We start from the raw sequence: 20491 nt of genomic DNA, 5'->3' as shown, positions 1-20491 counted from the left end.
AGTTGGCTGGATAGCCTTTGGGTGATGGATCATTCTTGATATACACAGGAAACTGTTTAGTGTGAAACACCCAGCAGCGTTGCAGTTCTAAACACTCAAACCGGTGACACTGGCATCTACTACCATACTCTATTTATCTTACCCATTCACTCTCTGAATAGCACACATACACATTTGTCTCAAGGCATAAAAGTCTTTCTTAAACCCGTCTCCTCCCCTTCATCTACACCGATTGAAGTGGATTTAACAAGTGATAGAAATAAGGCATCAGTTTTCACCTGGTCAGTCTATGTCATGGAAAGATTGTGTTCCTATTGTTTTGGACAGTCTTGTTGACAGGACATGTTGACTTGAAAAGTAGCAAGTCTTGAAATAGGTAGACCTGAAACTAGTTAGCAGCTCTAAAACGGTACAAGTTTGTCCTAGAATGTCAGAGCCCTTATAACTCTGTTCTGAATCACAAAATAAAATAACACTGGTGTCTTTTACAAACCTTTATTTTGAGTTACACCTAAACAAATGTATGAAAATGGAGAGCTAGAATAATGTTCCCAATCAATTCTATCTACAATATTACTCTGAGAAATTGCTTTATTACATAATGATAGGGCAACCATGATCTCTGACTAATTGACAGATTGTGAAGATATTGTTTAAATAATGTTCTTTCTTATGTATTGGAGTTCCCTAGTCAGGTTAAGCATAAAACCCCAATAGTTCCAGGACACACAGGGCTTCCACAGGGTTCCCACAAGGCACATAATATCAATGTGTGTGAACCTGAGTGGTCAGTCAGTGCATATCATCCATTACTTCAAACATGTTACGTAATCAGGTTTAGTTTTACATTTAAAAAATGTCATCTCGCAATCGAAGCTCCTACAGTTAGTGTTCGGAATAAGAGGCATGTTCAGCTGTGGCATGTTCTATCATACTATTAACACACAGGTAGCAACACCTCATCCAACATGGACACTCAAGTATTGCTAAAAACCTGTTCAGTATTTTGTTATGTACATGGTGGCACACTACTATTACAAGGTTGGGAGCAAATAGCCTGGAACACAATTTTCAAGAGACTGGTATCTCAACGACTGTGGTCTATTCAGTCCCAGCTCTCATTTCCTTTACACTCTCATTGTAACAAACAGACAAACGCTGTCATTGTAACAGACATCCTGGTTTCATGTGAAAACTTGCTATACTCTATGTGCATTGTAGTGTTGAAGGCTTGAACGTTTTCATTTGGCTAAACTAAGAAACAACACAAATGAAGGGGGAATGAAAAGGGGGAAAAAAGCCCTCATCCAACCTTGTCCTTGTACGTTATTGATAGTGTTAACACATGGTTTTGGAACAGTAAGGTTTCCCTATTGATTGATCAGTAGCCCTTCAGTCCCCTGATCTAGACTAGATCCAGGGAGAAACACTAATACATGGAGACTTCAGTAATAACACTACTTAAAGCCTGCAGGTGTACTGCTTTATAACGTGTTCTAAGCACAGATGAGCCTTTATAATACTATGTTATTTTTCACAACGTATGAAAATATCAAGTTGAGACAGGATCATTATGAGTTGATAAGACATTATAAGGGGTCATGCATGCTTATGACAAGTCTTACAATGCATTATAACGGCACAATAAGGCTTTCCACTCCAGCATATCACAGTCTCCAGTATCTGACACCTTGACAGTCACTTTCCTAAAGCCGGTGTGCACTACATGACTTTCAAAATCCTAACATGGCTGAGCCTCTCGCACTAAACGACCATCTTTCCTGTAGTATTTTGTTGTCTTGCCAACGTAGTGGTGCCACACTAAACCATGTGGCACAGACAGGGGTCACACACTAAACCATGTGGCACAGACAGGGCTCACACACTAAACCATGTGGCATAGACAGGGGTCACACACTACAAGATTCCTCACTTGGTCGTGAGGATTGTCCATACCACCGTGTCTCGCGAAAACAGTTATGTGATTAGATTTAACATAGCTACAACAAGCTGTGGCTCAAAGCAGCCTCATAAACGTGTTGTGTAAACCCAGCTTAAAATAGTCCATCTCATAGAGCCATTCTACCCTCCACTATAGCACTGTGTAGCTCCTCATTCACAGCCTCATAACGCCCTGCTCTGGAGTTCAAAAAGTAAATCTGGTCGGTTGATAAGCGCGGATCGTATCCCTCCCTCTGCAACCGGGTCTTCTGGATTTTAAAGGTACCTAGGAGGAAGGAAACAAAGACAATTGGTCATTAATATATTTGATTATTTCTTGGAATGAGCATTAGACGCTTTATGCAAGGCCTTGTAAAAAATACAATTGATGGATATTTCACATTAGAATTAGCCTTGTGTCTAGTCCACTCACCTGTGGTGTCTACTTGTGGGGAGATGCGTAGGAACACGGGACGGGCGTAAGGGGGAAGGGCCTGTTGGACCACTCGCAGGAACGCATCACAGTCAAATGTCCCTGTTGGGTCTGCAATGGCAGCCATCCCTGCCTTCCCTTCCACATCTACGGGGAGACAAACAACACGCCAGGCTTTTCACAACACCATGCTGCAAAGTCTTCCTAATCACTCAACCTCCCTGTTGGGTCTGCGATGGCAGCCATCCCTGCCTTCCCTTCCACATCTACGGGGAGACAAACAACACGCCAGGCTTTTCACAACACCATGCTGCAAAGGGCCAAAGTCTTCCTAATCACTCAACCTCCCTGTTGATTTTAACATTTATTTAACAGGGACAATGCTGTCAAATCAACATTTAAAAAGGCCCAATTCAGCTGTTTTTACATCAACATCAAATCATTACTGGGTAACAATTAAGTACAATAGTGATATTTTTCCATTAAAATGTAAAAAAATAAACAAATAGCTTTTTTTTTTTGCAAAAAAACTATTTCTCAAGCAAGAATTTGGCCTGGGAGTGGTTTGAGAGTAGAGGAGACAACTGAAAACTAGCTGTTACTGGCAGAGAGGTTTGGAACTCTTATTAGTCGATTAACTAGAATTACCACCTGGTGATGTCACCAGGCAAGCCGAAACTCCACCCATGCAAAACCAGCCGATTAGAAGTTCCTGTGTCGATTATATTTTCAACCAGCAACTATCAGGAAATAGCACTGGTTTCATCAGCTGTACAATGATACAAAACACATGAAAAACAGAATTTTGACTGCACTGGGCCTTTAAGTGGAGATTAACTCCTGGTTTCACCTCCTGTCACTATCATACATGTAACATGGTGCACATAATGTGAACTTCATCTCACCTGGTACAGCTACCCCATACACAGCCACATCGGCCTGGCCCAGCAGACCACTCAGTGTTCCCTCCACCTCGGTGGTGGAGACGTTCTCTCCTCTCCAGCGGAACGTGTCTCCACTGCGGTCCCGGAAGTACATGTAGCCCAGCTCATCCATCACCAACACATCCCCTGGGAGGAGGTAGAGAGAGGTGAGTTGATGACACATTACATTGTGGTAAAGATAATGAAAAGATAAGGACTGATATAATAGCACTAATTCCAAGTATGATAATCGAAGTAAACATTACAGCATGTGGGTTTACCTGACAGATATGCCGAGTCATTTTTCTTGAAGACATTGTTGGCGATCTTCTTCCTGGTGGCATCCTGGTTGGCGTAGCCATCAAACCTCCGTAGCGGGTCCTGTTGGTTGATCCTTCCCACCAGCAGCCCTGGCTCCCCTGAAGAGAGGAGTCGTACATGGAGAGGTCAATCTATCCAAGTCTAGTTATGAATCCCTTTTTACATACATTTTTCACAACATGCTTTACAGTTACCCAGGTTAACATTTGTAAAAGTCCTATATTTATCAATATTGGTGCACATTTACTTACCAGGACGGCAGGGCACACACAGGCCGTGCCTGTCCCTCACCAGCTCCGTGGTCTCCTCATCCACTTTCATGAGGCGGATTGGGTACACATTGGGCAGGATGCGGCTGTTGAACCCACAAGCTCCCACCTTGTCAGTGGAGAAGACATAAAAAAGTATTTGATACGACAGGAAGATCCTTTTATGTAAATAAGAAATAATAATGGCCCAAGAATAGATCCTTGAGGTACACCACATTGTGGCTCTATAAAAGTTGCATTCTTTAGCAAAAATATATTGCTCTCTATTATTTACATACTTTTTGAGGCAGTTGACAACATGACCCCTACCTTGCCGTCCATGTTGGCGATGCTACAGTTGCATTCGGTGGCTCCGTAGAACTCCCCTACCTGAGCCACACCAAAGCGCTCGGTGAAGGCCTCCCAGACACTAGGACGCAGCCCATTCCCCACTGCCAGGCGAACCCGATGACCCTTCTCAGAAGGCCGCACCGGCTGAGACAGCAGGTAGCGACAGATCTCCCCTATGTACTGCACCACCTAGTGGACGGATGGGGAACAGCGTAGACATCAGATTTAAATTCAATGCGGGTTCTTATAGCTGCACATCGACCACTCAAGAGTCAGGATGTTCTTCCTATGCTCATAGAAAAGGATACATAAGCTTTTTTCTACTTACAGTGCAGTTGTGCTTGATGCAATCTTCCCAGAAGCGACTGGCTGAGAATTTCTTCTTCACCACCACAGTGAGTCCATTGATGAGACACTGGCCTACACCCATGATATTACCTGTAAAGGAGAGGAACATTGGACAGCCAGTGAGGGTGACAGGTTGAGGAGGAGAATCAGGACCACACTGTCAGACCAAACCAAATGACTCCTGAAAGACAGTGGAAGGTGATAGGACAGAAGCAAAAGATGGAGAGATGGATGAAGAGAAGACACACACCTGCAGAGTGGTAGAGGGGAAGGCAGTCGTAGATGATGTCATCCTGGCGCATGCGGAAAGCATGGTAGCCAAAAGCAGCAATACGGTAATACCTGAAGATAGAACAACACAAAAAGGATTCAATAATCAAATACATGAATGCAGTGGGTGCTAAGCTATGCTATAGCATTGGGAATTACGATACGCAGAAATACACCAGACAAGTGTCTCGCTGCTGGATATTAGAATGCTGAGACTGAGAGACTCACCGACTGTGCACCACTATGGCAGCTTTAGGGAGTCCTGTGGTGCCTGAGGTGTATATATAGAACAGACGATCTGTTGGGGTTGGTGGTTGTGGGGGAGGATGGAGAGAGGAAAGGGTGAAGAGAAGGACAGGGGGGGGGGAATGGGAGGGTGGAGGAAGGATAAAAGGGAGGGAAGAGTGAAGCAGGGGAGGATGGAGAGAGGAAGGGAAGGTTAAATAACATGACATTCTATTTACAACAGTGAGACAGACACTCACAACCACAGAGAGACAAGTGGTAACTGGTACCCACGCAAACCAAGATGCAGACACCCACTCACACTGTCCTAAATGAGAACACAGAGACCCCATTTAGCAAAACCCCGGCATCTCCATAATACTCTCCGGGAAGGCCAGTTGACTGACTGGGCTGCCCACTGATACGCCTGAGACTGACTAAACAATACCCTAGAGAAAGTTTCCCAAACCTCTCCTCGAGTACTCCCAGCCTGTTCCACTTATTCAATCTATTCCCGTTCTAGCACACCTGATAAAAATAAATAAATATATACAGTTGAAGTGGGAAGTTTACATACACTTAGGTTGGAGTCATTAAAACTCATTTTTCAACCACTCCACAAATTTCTTGTTAACAAACTATAGTTTTGGCGAGTCGGTTAGGACATCTACGTTGTGCATGACAAGTAATTTTTCCAACAATTGTTTACAGAGATTATTTCACTGTATCACAATTTCAGTGGGTCAGAAGTTTACATACACTAAAGTTGACTGTCTTTAAACAGCTTGGAAAGTCCCAGGACATTATGTCATGGCTTTAGAAGCTTCTGATGGGCTAATTGACATCATTTGAGTCAATTGGAGGTGTACCTGTGGATGTATTTCAAGGCCTACCTTCAAACTCAGTGCCTCTTTGCTTGACATCATGGGAATATCTAAATCAAAATAAAAAGACCTCCACAAGTCTGGTTCATCCTTGGGAGCCATTTCCAAACACCTGAAGGTACCACGTTCATCTGTACAAACAATAGTACGCAAGTATAAACACCATGGGACCACACAGCCGTCATACCGCTCAGGAAAAAGATGTGTTCTGTCTCCTAGAGATTAACGTAATTTGGTGAGAAAAGTGCAAATCAACCCCAGAACAACAGCAAAGGACCTTGTGAAGATGCTGGAGGAAACAGGAACAAAAGTATCTATATCCACAGTAAAACTAGTCCTATATCAACATAACCTAAAAGGCCACTCAGCAAGGAAGAAGCCACTGCTCAAAAACCACCATAAAAAAAAGCCTCTGGTCTGTCCTCTGGTCTGATGAAACAAAAATAAAAATGTTTGGCCATAATGACCATCGTTATGTTTGGAGGAAAAAGTTGGATGCTTGCAAGCCGAAGAACACCATCCCAACCGTGAAACACGGGGGTAGCAGCATTATGTTGTGGGGGTGCTTTGCTGCAGGAGGGACTGGTGCACTTCACAAAATAGATGGCATCATGCGGTAGGAAAATTATGTGGATATATTGCAGCAACATCTCAAGACATCAGTCAGGAAGTTATAGCTTGGTTGCAAATGGGTCTTCCAAATTACAATGACCCCAAGAATACTTCCAAAGTTGTGGCAAAATTGCTTAAGGACAACAAAGTCAAGGTATTGGAGTGGCCATCACAAAGCCCTGACCCCAATCCCATAGAAACATTGTGAGCAGAACTGAAAAAGCCTGTGCGAGCAAGGAGGCCTACAAACCTGACTCAGTTACACCAGCTCTTTCAGGAGGAATGGGACAAAATTCACCCAACTTAATGTGGTAGGCTTGTGGAACACTACCCGAAACGTTTGACCCAAGTTAAACAATTGTGCGCTGCCCTATGGAACTCCCGATCACTGCCCCGGGAACGAACCAGGGTCTGCAGTAACGCCTGTGCCTTTGACCGCTGCGCCACTCAGGAGGCTGATACATCTAATGAAGGGCTTGATGATTAGTTGACAGGTTAAATCAGGTACGCTAGTACTGGAAGAAATAAAATACATGGAATTGGCTGAGGGTATGTAAGGAGAAGTTAATTTGCCCTGGGGATAAGTTCATACTAACAACACATTATTTACTTAAAGCTCAGCTGACACCTGGAGCGGTCAATCAAAGCCACATCTGCCCTAGACTGAATCTGTGACACGCATACCAAAAAATAACCAGGACTGAGTAGAATACAAAATCACCAGGAAATTGGGATAGACCAATCATTTTAGGGAAAGAGCTTCCAATTTAGTCTTGGTAATTACAGCTCTTTGTCTGAGTGAGACAGTGAGTGACAAGGAAAAGTGACTGAACTGTTTTATTTCACTTGAAAAAGTGAGGATGAGAGTGGAATATTCACGTGGAAAACACTCCATGCATACAGATCCATTTTTTTTCTTGTGGCCACATTTTACCCATCAGCTCTGACCTACTAAGCTGTCAATGTGAGATGGGTATTAGCTGATAGTTGTGGACTCTAGCTAAACTGTTTTACATATGGCGAGATACATTTTATCTTGTTGGAGACTGGCCAGAGATTGTGAGGTATATGTTACCTTGGCAGCAAGAGCATAGTAGTGTGTATTATTATGGTGTTATACACAATATTGCTTTCTGAAATGCTTCAAAATAAGTGTCCAGCCACAGGTGAGTTATAGGAGACTGGATGAACAATAAGATGTGAGGGGAAGGAGGACACTCACCATTGAAGCTCTTGGGTGGGATGCAGGGAGGAGGGGGCAGTGTAGGGGCAGAGGCCAGGATATAGTCCAGATTCTGGGCAGCCAGGGAGGCAAGACAGTCTACACTGAGCTCTCCTGTACAAAACCGCACCATCGACGGGCTCAGGGATGAGCTCACCTCCAACATGGCTGAGGAGACAAAAAAAGAGAGGAGGGAGAGAGAGAGATAGATTGAGGAGTGCGAGAAATAGAGGAAAGAGAGGCAGAGAGAAAGGGAGAGAAAGAAAGAAGGGAGAGAGATAGAATAGGAACAGAAGAGGGATAGGGAGAGTAGAGGGATAGGGAGAGTAGAGGGATAGGGAGAGTAAAGGGATAGGGAGAGTAGAGGGATAGGGAGAGGAGAGGGATAGGGAGAGGGATAGGGAGAGGAGAGGGATAGAAGAGGGAGAGATAGAAGAGGGAGAGAGATAGAAGAGGGAGAGAGATAGAAGAAGGAGAGAGAAGAGTTGCGGGATAGAAGACGGATTGAAGACGGAGAGGGATAGAAGACGGAGAAGAGTGAGCCACAGGATATTTCAGAAGTGGACTTTAACTGGGAGAGTGAATACAGAATTGAAAGGTAGTTATCGATTAACTACCTGGTCATGGGAAGAGAAATCATAATTACAAGAATGATAGTGCATTATGCATAGAATGTGAACAATAAAAGTGCAACAAAACAAATGAGCAGACAGAACATCACTGTTGACCCAGACAAACAGAAAGCCAGACAGAATACTGACATAAGCAGACGGAACACTGCTGCCAGAAAGACTGTCGACCCACCCAGACAGAATCAACAGACGGAATTCTGAGATGGAATATTGCAACAGACCATCAGGAAAAAAAATGTTGGAACGCTTTATAATGACAGTTAGATGTCTGAAATAAGCAGACGTAAGACTGTTGCCAGACAGTTGACCCACCCAGATGTACAGAGACAGAATTCTGAGATGGAATATTGCAACAGGCCATCAGAACATTGGAAATTATCTTTGGAATGCTTGCAAGAAACATGCATTGACTGATTTAGGACCAGTTTTGCTTTTTAAATCATAATGAATAAGAGGAATGACCCGATCCTTGATCAGTACTCGTACTCTGAGACACTTTGTGAATACAGACCCCAAACCCCACATTTTCCCATCTCTGAATCCCACCTACCATCAGCCAGCTCGGCTCCGAACACGATCCCTCTGGACACAGACACTCCAACACAGTGCAGGAGAGCATCCCTCCGCAGGTTGAAGTTGATGAGTGCTGCCTCCACCCCCACCTTGGCCAGGCCCAGCCAGAGGGCCACCTGCAAGGGTCGGCTCTCCATGAAGAGGGCTACCACATCCCCCGGGGCCCAGCCCTGGGCCAGAGCCCATTGGGCCACAGCGTTAGACAGCAGGTCCAGCTGGGTGAAGGTCCACGTCTCTCCTGTGGCATCGTAGATGAGGGCGGGTTTATTTGGGTGCTGCTTCACCGTCTGGGCAAAGATGGAGGGGATATTGCTGTTGCGCCGTAGGTGGTGCCACAAGGCTATCTTGACTCGTAACAACACGTAAAGGCCACTGGAAGGAGTACAGAAAGGGAGATTAGGGAGGGAATGTTACTATTTTACCATTACCTATAGTGATGATGACTAACTAGTAAAAGGTACATTTCCTGAAGAAAATGTGTGTGCCTGCTTCAGCAGTCTAAATGTGTTTTTTTTAATGGTCGTAGAATTTGATGTAAGCACACCTCATATTCTTAACAAATTAAAGGCACCCACTTTAGGTCTCTTTTGGCAGTACGGACTACGATGTAGAGGTACTTCCAACCACCTGTGCCCAGAAAGACCCCGAAGCCTGCTGCTAAGCTCCAGGACCAGGGGACCCCGAAGAGACGCAGCAGACCCAGCGATCCCAGAGACAAAGAGGCACTCGCTGCATTGCGCATCCTAGCAGTGGAGAGGAGTTTCAAAGGGTTATAAGGGTGGGATAAGTGAGCGAGACAGGCCTACAGCATGGTGTTAAAATGTAATGGCAGAGGGGTAAGGATAGAGGGTGTACAACACGTGGCAGTGGAGGACAGAGAGGTAAGAGTGCTTTTGGACCAGTCTCTCTTATAAAAATGACTAACTTGACTAATTTGAACAGTGAAAATGTAAATATGTGTAATGAATTAAAATTAAATGCGAGGTAGTCACGACCTTATAGTATGGTTTATAGGATTACATACTGTATAGTTGGTGTTTGAACCGTGATGTATTTGTTGTTTTAGGCTGGCTAGTTAAAGTGCACTGTGCAAAAATGTTATCATATAATGCAGCGTTGCCTACAGAGCGTAGGCCTGGTCTCTTACCTATGATCATACAAGACCCGACGACGAACTATTTGAGAGCAATGTCCCTAACCTTTCACCTAGTAACCGAGTATTCTACAAAACGTTCAATAGCGCTCTAACCACTACCAGGCTTGTATACAAATTAGAATCGCCACCACACGCTGTTGCGTTTGTTGCGAGGATAACATTCATCATTTGAAATATTGCTACATTAATACGTATCTAAATGTTACAACAGTTTAACTGTCACCGCACCAAATTGCTATCAGAACAACGCCTCTCCTGTAACAATGCATCAATTTATGAACATCAAATACATAGCCTACGCACTCTAAAGAATTCCGAAACAGATTCACTAAATGATGGAATGACTAGACAGTTAATGGATACTTATCTATTTGTAGTAGCCGAAATATAAGAATCACAGTATTATGTACTCCATATTGAATGTTATTGCATTGCGACGACCACCAACCGCACCGCCCAAATAGTATCGTCCTTTCTCTGTGAACTCAGCCATTAGCTCCTCATCGAATTACCGACTCAATCCCATTGGCCGATGTTATGATGACGAAGGAGAATCCGCCTCTTGACCCGCCTGTTTCAGGTTCACTTCATCCAGTTGACCAATGATTGCATGTGTTGCTACATATTGAGAATATAAAATCACATTCAACAAATACTGTGTACTGTATACAGATATCCTACTGATACGATATATGTGTGTGATGCAAAAAGCCCTGATCTATTCTCTACCTTTGTCATACAGAGGCTCTCGGGTAGGCTATACTTTCCTTTTGAGTCAAATAGCTTTGACCTCTAGAGTAGCCTAATTCGTTCAACAAATGTTGAAATGAAACTTTGTGAAGGAGCAGCTGTTTATTTTGAATCACAAGGAAGCAATTCCATGCGGCCATTTAAAGTAAACATAAACATTACAGTCTTGTGGGTTACAACAAAGATTATCTATTATATTGACAAGATAGTCAAGAGGCCGCTCTAACAATGGAAATACATGTCCTCAAAGATGTAAAGCAGGTGCGGGAGGCGAGATCAGGTGGGACCATTCTAGCCAATGAGAGTGCATAAAAAGCGTGTGAACAACAGGTACAACTCGGATATAAATAACTTTTTTTCAAATTTGCCGAAATACCACGTGTAACAACCTAACCATTACAAAACGTATATTCGATCAAATATGCCTCACGTAGCAAATTAGCAATTACATTTTTTTGCTGACCAAATTTGACACTCATTGACCATTCAAAAATTCCTCACTTCGTGGTCATATTTTCATGGAAAGATTTTGGACGGAGTAAACCCTGTCGCTTGGCCTCTTCTTCACTGTTTAGAAGCATTTCAACACAAATACAGTAATACAAATTAGAGACTGATACGCTTGCAGGTGTTTACAGGTCACCAAACTAAGTGAAACATCTAATGTGTTTATGAATTGACTATCCCATGACTGCCAACTGCTCTTCTGCTATGAGTATATGTCCACATTCTTGTACTGTAGGGCTATGCATCGATGTGCAGTATCTCAAACCTGTTTCACTTGGTGTTTTTGAGTTCTCTCTCAGTTCATCACAGAGAGTGTATCCACAAATGGGAATATCTTTACACACATTCATGGGTCAGTGTAGTCCAATCCCCTGTCTGCGTGAGGCTGTAGTGCAGGAGCTGCTCTGTGTCAGGGTGGACCTGGAGTCTGGCTGGAGGACCTGGAAGACCCTGCGCAGCACAGCCCGTCTGAGCAGGATGTAGACCCAGGGGTCCAGGATCTGGTTCCAGGTGGCCATGCGGAGGCCCAACAGAACCAGCTTCTCTGACTGACGTACTGTGTGGCTGGAGCCTCGCCCGCCGCGGCAGAACTGACCCACCAGCAGAGAGATGGAGATCTGGTGATGGTGGACAAAGCCACTATGTTAGGGACATAAAAGCCACTGTGGCACACTGTATATATGAGACAGGCCTGAATAAATGAGGTGAATATGTTGTATCCTACTATTAATTTTAGAAACACTTATGTGTCTGTTTTTAAACAAGCAAAAGCCTTGTCTACAATAAGCAGGCTACCAATGTTAAACCATCTACAGTATAAACAAGGTCAAATGTCAGTGGAGGCTCTAGCTACTCACTAGAAAGGGGCTCCAGCACACACAGGACACCATTGTGATCGCTGTCAACTGGGCCATCATCTCTACATCCAGCGAGCGTAGGGGAGAGGAGGAGGTTCTTCCATATCGTACTGGTGCTACTGTAGTGTTTGTCCTGATGCCCTGGGAGTTGAGCCTGGCCTGCAGCAGAGCCAGCCCGCTCAGGGTGTTACAAATCAGGGAGAGGCTGAGCGCCGTGAGCCCCAGGCCGGAGAAGGTGAGGGCCAGGGTGGCGTCAGCCGTGGAGAGCGGCCCGTGGACTGTCAGAAAGCACCAGGTACCAGGGAATTGGGTTGTGTAACTACCCACGTCCACCAGGGGGAGCCCGGCCAGCAGCAGGGCTAGGGAGGACAGCAGGAGGACAGCCAGACGCATGTGGGCCACCGTGATCAGGGCAGAGTGGAGGAGGGGCTGGGTAATGCCCATACAACGCTCCACGGCCATGGCACTGCCCAGTAATAGAGGGCACAGGCCGAAGAACACCAAGCTGGCACCGAACAGTTGGCAAAACATCCCGGCAGGCTCGGTGGTGTCACGCATTCCTGCAGCCACCCTGTGCCTCCGACTCTGACCCAGGTGCAGATGGAGGGCAAAGGCACCAGGGATCAAATTACCAGCCAGGTCGGTTAGCAGTAGAGCCCCCACTAACAACAGGAACGGAGCTTTGGCCCGATGTCTGAAGCGTACATAGGACTTGGCCAGGATGCCCAGGGCGCTTAGGTTGGAGAGGCCACCCAGGGTCATGGTGAAACAGGACAATCCAAAGGAGGGAGGGTTGATGAGGGGTGGCAGTGTGGTGGCATTCAGGGTCTGGATGGATGGACAGGGGCAGGAGGAGAAGTTGAGCTCTGGGAGGTGATGGAGGACAGAGGGAGAGGAGGGGGCAGAGACTGTAGCCATGATGTCATAGAGGAGCAAGGAGTATTCAGCTTCAATGCCATCTGCAAAGAATGAGCGATATTAAGTTGAAGACTGGTTCAAATGTTTGTAAGCAAACCGCACTTGCGTATTAGATCTATGTAATCCAGCCTGGTTTTATAGACTAGATGTAATATAGTACATGTAAATCCAGGGCACACAAATTTCTATCATATGTTACGTTTGGTATGGGTACATAAGACAGATGATTGCTTAAGTTGGGATGGATGGGTTGCGAGTTTGAATCTCATCACGGACAACTTGAGCATTTTAGCTAATTAGTAACTTTTCAACTACTTACTACTTTTTTAGCTACTTTGCAACTACTTAGCATGTTAGCTAACCATAGCCCTTTTAGCTAACCCTAACCTTAACCCTTTAACGTAACTCCTAAACTTAACCCTACCCCTAACTTAGCTAACGTTAGCCACCTAGCTAGAATTCATAACATATCATACTTTTAGCAAATTCATAACATATTGTATGTTTTGCACATTTGTAACATTGTCCCTTTTGCAAATGTATGACATAATAAGAATTGTAATTCGTAACGTACTAATTTAATTTAACAGAACTCCTAGATATCTCAAGTGCACCTGTGTGATTACGAGCATTCCCTTTGAGGAGGCTCATTGAGTGATTATGTGTGACAGGTGGTCTGTAGGACTCTTGAGGATTTTAACTTTGCATTAGAACAGACCCTGATTGCACTGAAAAGTCTGTAATGAGACACTAATGGGAACTTGCCTGGTGCTTTCTTTGCCTCTGTGCCCTTTCAGGAACCATATCCAAACACTTACAGTGCCTTCGGAGAGTACTCAGACCCCTTGACTTTTTCCACAATTTGTTACGTTACAGGCTTATTCTAAAATTGATTACATTTCCCCCCCTCATCAATCTACACACAATACCCCAAAATGACAAAGCAAGAACAGGTTTAGATTTTTTTGCTAATTTATTATAAATAAAAACGGAAATATCATATTTACATAAGAATTCAGACCCTTTACTCAGTACTTTGTTGAAGCACCTTTGACAGCGATTACAGCCTCAAGTCTTTTTGGGTATGACGCTACAAGCTTGGCACACCTGTATTTGGGGAGTTTCTCTCATTATTTTCTGCAGATGCTCTCAAGCTCTGTCAGGTTGGATGGGGAACATCTCTACACAGTTATTTTCAGGTCTCTCCAGAGATGTTTGACCAGGTTCAAGTCCGGTCCCTGGCTAGAGACTTGTCCCGAAGCCCTTCTCTCCCGATTGCTCAGTTTGTCCAGGTGGCCAGCTCTAGGAAGAGTCTTGGTGGTTCCAAACTTTTTCCATTTAAGAATGATGGAGTCCACTGTCTTCTTGGGGACCTTCAATGCGGCAGGTGTTTTTTGGTCCGCTTTCCCAGAGCTGTGCCGCGACACAATCCTGTCTCGGCGCTCTACGGACAATTCCTTCGACCTAGTGGCTTGGTTTTTGCTCTGACATGCACTGTCAACTGTGGGACCTTATATAGACAGGTCTGTGCCTTTCCAAATCATGTCCAATCAATTGAATTTACCACAGGTGGACTTCAATCAAGTTGTAGAAACGTCTCATAGATGATCAATGGAAACAGGATGCACCTGAGCTCAATTTTGAGTCTCATAGCAGAGGGTTCGAATACTTCTGTAAATTATATTTAGATTATTATTTTTTTTTTGCAAAAAAAATCTAAAAACCTGTTTTCACTTTGTCATTATGGGGTATTGTGTGTAGATTGATGAGGAAAAAATATAATTTTAGGATAAGGCTGTAACTTAACAAAATGTGGGAAAGTTGAGGGGTCTGAGAGGGGTCTGAATACACCTCTCTGGGAAGAGGAAGGGCAGGGGTGTATGCTTCATGATTAATGACTCATGGTGTATTCATAACAACATACAGGAACTCAAGTCCTTCTGCTCACCCGACCTATAATTCCTTACAATCAAATGCCTGCCATTTTATCTACCAAAATAATTCTCGTCAGTTATAGTCAGACACCAAGACGGCCATCAAGGAACTCCACTGGACTGCAAACTGGAAACCATATATCCTGAGGCTGCATTTATTGTAGCTGGGGATATTAACAAAGCAAATTTGAGAACAAGTCTACCTAAATTCTACCAGCATATTAATTGCACTACGCGCATGGGCAAAATCCTCGATCACTGCTACTCTAACTTCCGCAATGCATTCAAAGCCCCCCCCCACCCTCCCTTCGGCAAATCTGACCACGATGCCATCTTGCTCCTACCGTCTTATAGGCAGAAACTCAAACAGGATGAACCAGTGACGAGAACCATTCAACGCTGGTCCGACCAATCGGTAGCCACGCTTCAAGATTATTTTGATCACGCGGACTGGAATACGTTCCGGTCAGCCTCAGAGAGCAACATCGACCTATACGCTGACTCGGTGAGTGCATTTATAAAGAAGTGCATTGGAGATGTTGTACCCACTGTGACTATTAAAACCTACCCTAACCAGAAATTGTGGATGGATGGCGGCATTGGCGCAAAACTGAACCATGGAAAGAGGTCTGGGACTATGACTGAATATAAACAGTGTAGTTATTCCTTCCTCGACGCGATCAAACAAGTGAAATGCCAGTACAGGGACAGCAATTCATCAGCTCAGACACGAGACGTTTGTGGCAGGGTCTACAGGAAATCATGGACAACAAAAAGAAAGCCAGCCACGTCTCGGACACCGACGTCACGTTTCCAGACAAACTAAACACCTTCTTTGCCTGCTTTTAGGATAATACAGTGCCACCGTCGCGGCCCACTAATAAGGACTGCCCCCCCATCCTTCTCCGTGGTTGATGTGAGTAAAATATTTAAATGTTTTAACCCTTGCAAGGCTGTCTCTTATTCATCCATTTACATTTGTGTGTATAAGTTAGTCATTGTGAATTTGTTAGATTACTTGTTAGATTTACTGCACTGTCAGAACTAGAAGCACAAGCATTTCGCTATACTCACATTAACATCTGCAAACCATGTGCGTGTGACAGCATCCCTAGCCTCGTCCTCAGAGCACGCACAAACCAGCTGGCTGGTGTGTTTATGGACACATTCAATCGCTCCCTATCCCAGTCTGTTGTCCCGACATGCTTCAAGATGGCTACCATTGTTTCTGTACCCAAGAAGGCAAAGATAACTGAACTAAATGACTACCACCACATATCGCAACAGCGCCTCTTCAACCTCAGGAGGCTGAAGAAATTTGTCTTGTCACCCAAAACCCTGACAAACTTTTACAGATGCACAATCAAGAGCATCCTGTCTGGCTGTATCACAGCCTAGTACGGAAACTGCACCGCCCTCAACCGCAAGACTCTCCAGAGACTAAGCTACCTGCCCTCCAGGACACCTACACCACCCAATGTCACAGGAAGGCCAAACAAATCATCATGGACATCAACCACCCGAGCCACTGCCTGTTCACACCGCGACCATCCAGAAGGCGAGGTCAGTACAGGTGCATCAAAACTGGGATGAGAGACTGAAAAACAGCTTCTATCTCAAGGCCATCAGACTGCTAAACAGCAATCACTAACTCAGAAAGGCTGCTGCCTACATTGAGACTCAATCACTGGCCACTTTAATAAATGGATCACTAGTCACTTTACACAATGCCACTAAATAATGCCACTTTAATAATGTTTACATATCTTACATTACTCATATCACATGTATATACTGTATTTTATACCATCTATTACACCTTGTCTATGCCACTCGGCCATCGCTTATCCATATACTTACTGTACATATTCTCATTCACAACTTTTATATTTGTGTGTATTAGGTAGTTGTTGGGGAATTGTTAGATTACTTGTTAGATATTACTGCACTGTCGGAACTAGAAGCACAAGCATTTCGCTACACTCGCATTAACATCTGTTAACTATGTGTATGTGACAAATACAATGTGATTTGATTTGAATGCACTATGTATGCATAGTTACACACACCAGGCATGCACGCACACACATCGAACCCGATAACTTCAAGCCTGCCCTCAAATATTTGCCTTAGTGTCACTCTGCACTCTCCAGGCATACATATCCCTTTTTCCAAGGTCCTCTGTATTTGTTGTGACAGAAATGACACATGACAAGACCCATGGGGCACCCTGGGAGCAGATAGCCATGCGAATGGGTGATGATTACCCATCATCACAGAACTGAGTACTAGTTTCATGGTTTGGCTGATAAAAAAGAAAGACAAAGTCTCACACTCTAAATACTGTATGCTCCCAACAATTGAATGGGTTAACCTGATAACCAAGGATGATTTTTGGGGTCTGATTTTAGTGACAGCTGTTTTTGCTGAATAGTTACAGGCCAACAGACTGGTTTGTGGAGGTTGTTTTCAGTCCTAGCTTTGTGTATGCTTGGTCCTTGAGTAATGTTAGTCTTTTCCTGCACATCCTAGTCTCTTGCAGGGAGCATCGGGCCACATTAATTCATTGACAGACCAGTTAGAGAGATTGTTTCCGTTCCATTTATTGTAAATATGGACAACCAAATACTTTACGAGTAACTTTGATGCCACCTCTATACATCAAAATATCAAAAATGTATCTCTTTAAAAATAAAGTGGTGTATAAGGTCACAATCCTACAATGACGACCATTCAATGTATGGTAAAGAAGTAAGATAGAAGGTTATCTCTCCAAATAAATGTATATTTTTATTTTATTTTATTTAACCTTTATTTAACTAGGCAAGTCATTTAAGAAGAAATTCTTATTTACAATGATGGCCTAGGAACAGTGGGTTAACTGCGTTGTTCAGGGGCAGAACGACAGATTTTTACCGTGGCAGCTCGGGGATTCGATCCAGCAACCTTTAGGTTACTGGCCCAACGCTAGAAATGACAACCAAATATGACTAAAAGTAAGTTAGATGTTCTCCATACATAGAAAACACACAAAATAGTTTATTATTGAAAAAATATATGCTTTTGGTGGAAAAATACAAAAATGTGGATCGTTCAAGTGAATCAATTTGGCTATTTCAGACAAAGTATGACTTCATTTCAAATGTGTATACATGACATCATATTTTCCATCATGTGTACATGCTTGTGATCCATTTTGATGTCATTTTAATAGTATTTCACAATTGTGTTAATACACATACGTACCATTGAAGCCCAATTATAAAGCGATTTGTCTTCCTCTGATGAGGAGTATGACAGATCGGACCAATGTGCAGCGTTGTAAGTGTTTGTCATTTTTAATGAAAAGACACTGAACACGAAAATACAAAATAACAAAGAGAAAGAACGAAACGAAAACGAAACGGTTCTGTCTGGTGAAGACACAGAAAACATAATAAAGGAACTAAGGTCAGAACGTGACACCAATGTTGCATTTTTGCAACGTTTCCAGAAAATTGTTCTACAAACTTAAATTCAAAAAAGTAATTATTTTCATAATCAGAGGCATATATAATTTTTAATTTGGATATATGCTTGGGTCTCAACGGGTTAAAGAAAGAGAGTGAAAAACAGATTGCTTACAGGTTACTTCTGAGCATCTCAGAACAGAAAATTGATGCAGGGTTATTGCTCTCTCAAGTCAACACTTGAATGAGAAGATTACTGATCTCATCACTGAACATGGCCAGCACTCAAGTCTTCATTCATTTCCTCTACAGTCTGCTAGTATAGCTGCCCAATCCACTTCAGCCATGCTAGCCTGACAGAGGATAATGATGTTTCACACTCATGAGCCAGCTCTTTTCAAACAGCAAATTACATCCTTCCTTCCTTCTGCTGGGGTAAAATTACACCTGGCACAATACAGCAAAATGACATCTCCAGGTGGGCATGGGAATAATCAGTGTCACGTTGGTCAGGGTTGGTCAGGGTGTGAGTTGGGGTGGGCATTCTATGTTTTCTTCTTGTGTTTATATTTCTATGTGTTTGGCCTGGTATGGTTCCCAATCAGAGGCAAGCTGTCAATCGTTGTCTCTGATTGAGAACCATACTTAGGCAGCCTGTTTTTCCACTCTTGTTTGTGGGTGGTTATTTTCCGTTTCAGTGTTTTTCACCATTCGGGACTGTTTCAGTTTTTCTTTATTCGCTTGTTCGTTTGTTTCCTGTGTTCAGTGTAATAAATATGACGAACACTTACCACGCTGCATATTGGTCCGATATTTCCTACTCCTCAGAAGAGGAAGACGACAACTGTTACAATCAGTAGCTTTTGTAAACTTGCTGGATAGCTTTTCTCACTGTACTCCTTTATCCCTCTTTCTTTCTGCTGCAGTTTTTTACACCCTCTCTGTCACTCCCCTCCCCTTCTTTTAGAGGCTTCCTTGCCAATGGAGGTATATCCACGGAGGAACCAAGGTGAATATAAAGCTGAACATTTCAACTTGAGAGAGTAAGTAAAACTGACAAAGAACCTCCCTGATTATAAGACCACAGGCTTCATGTTAGTAGAGGCAGGGCAGTGACAATGACCTAAGACGAGCCATTAGTCGTCATGTCATCTGAAGTGAATACATTATGTTTCCCCTTGATTCTCTTTACTGCGTTGTGCTCCTGTTTGAATCACAGTACACAAGTGCTCCCTATCAACCCTAACTGCAGATGCAACCATGCTATAACAACTGCAAACACATCTCCTCCCCTCACAAACTTGAGAAGCGCTATAGTAGCTACAATACATATGCAACAGATGGGGGTTCAAATAATATGTAGGGTATTTCACTTACTTTCAAAGACATTTTGAAGTAACTATTTTTATAGTTTTTCTTTGAAAATAGAAGTAGTTGAATATTGGAATGTATTTAGAAATACACTATTTAATTAACATAATACAAGAATCCATATAAAAATCCTTACATTTAGAGATATCTGTTATTTTGCATGTCTTAATCCACCTATGTTGTCCTTCCGCATCTGCAGTGGAAAGTGGCAGCGCTACAGTGCTGTTTGTCAGACCAGGAGACATCCCTAAAAAGGGTCTTCTCACGAAACCGTCTGTAGCTTCTGAACCGTTTGGGCTACAAACTAATATGACGCCACTGTGAAAGAGTAGGCTCTTCTGAAGGTAACCCAAACAAATTCATGGAAGTATGGAGGTAGTTTTGTGCCAACAAAAATAAGGGGTTAAATATGTGTAAAAAAAAAAAACAGATATCTCCTAGATATAGGACAGACACTTCAAAACCGTATTTCTTATGATTTATTTTTTTACTCTCTTTTCTTTCATTTTTGAATGTGTTATTCAATGCGTTTCTATAAGCTATAGTGGTATGGGCCAAATTCAATA

At 43.4% G+C, this 20491-nt stretch overlaps 2 protein-coding genes across 4 annotated transcripts; both read right to left on the bottom strand.

Annotated features, from left to right (window-relative positions):
- Positions 1-479: 479 nt before the first annotated feature.
- On the bottom strand, positions 480-10624 carry LOC110486737 (long-chain fatty acid transport protein 1). 3 transcript variants are annotated; one of them, XM_036941441.1, is made up of 13 exons: positions 10131-10622; positions 9559-9726; positions 8961-9355; positions 7779-7946; positions 5064-5133; positions 4816-4907; positions 4546-4655; positions 4197-4406; positions 3870-3996; positions 3579-3716; positions 3280-3444; positions 2375-2521; positions 480-2227 (listed from the first exon to the last, which is right to left on the bottom strand). In XM_036941441.1, the coding sequence occupies exons 2-13, from the start codon at positions 9723-9725 to the stop codon at positions 2070-2072; spliced, it is 1947 nt and encodes a 648-aa protein (XP_036797336.1). In that variant the 5' UTR covers position 9726; positions 10131-10622; the 3' UTR covers positions 480-2069. The 3 variants fall into 3 exon arrangements, with proteins under 3 accessions (XP_036797336.1, XP_036797337.1, XP_036797338.1); XM_036941442.1 differs by having other exon boundaries at positions 9559-9732; positions 10507-10620; XM_036941443.1 differs by lacking the exons at positions 480-2227; positions 2375-2521 and adding an exon at positions 2532-2640 and having other exon boundaries at positions 9559-10624.
- A 322-nt stretch (positions 10625-10946) lies between these two features.
- LOC110487554 (prostaglandin E2 receptor EP1 subtype-like) lies at positions 10947-13200 on the bottom strand. The gene is made up of 2 exons (XM_021559466.2): positions 12254-13200; positions 10947-12013 (listed from the first exon to the last, which is right to left on the bottom strand). The coding sequence occupies exons 1-2, from the start codon at positions 13169-13171 to the stop codon at positions 11750-11752; spliced, it is 1182 nt and encodes a 393-aa protein (XP_021415141.2). The 5' UTR covers positions 13172-13200; the 3' UTR covers positions 10947-11749.
- Between the last annotated feature and the right edge of the window lie 7291 nt (positions 13201-20491).

This window comes from Oncorhynchus mykiss, chromosome 13 (genome assembly GCF_013265735.2).
Source record: "Oncorhynchus mykiss isolate Arlee chromosome 13, USDA_OmykA_1.1, whole genome shotgun sequence".
In the NCBI taxonomy this organism is placed as follows: Eukaryota; Metazoa; Chordata; class Actinopteri; order Salmoniformes; family Salmonidae; genus Oncorhynchus; species Oncorhynchus mykiss.
This window is presented reverse-complemented; position numbering and strand designations above follow the sequence as displayed.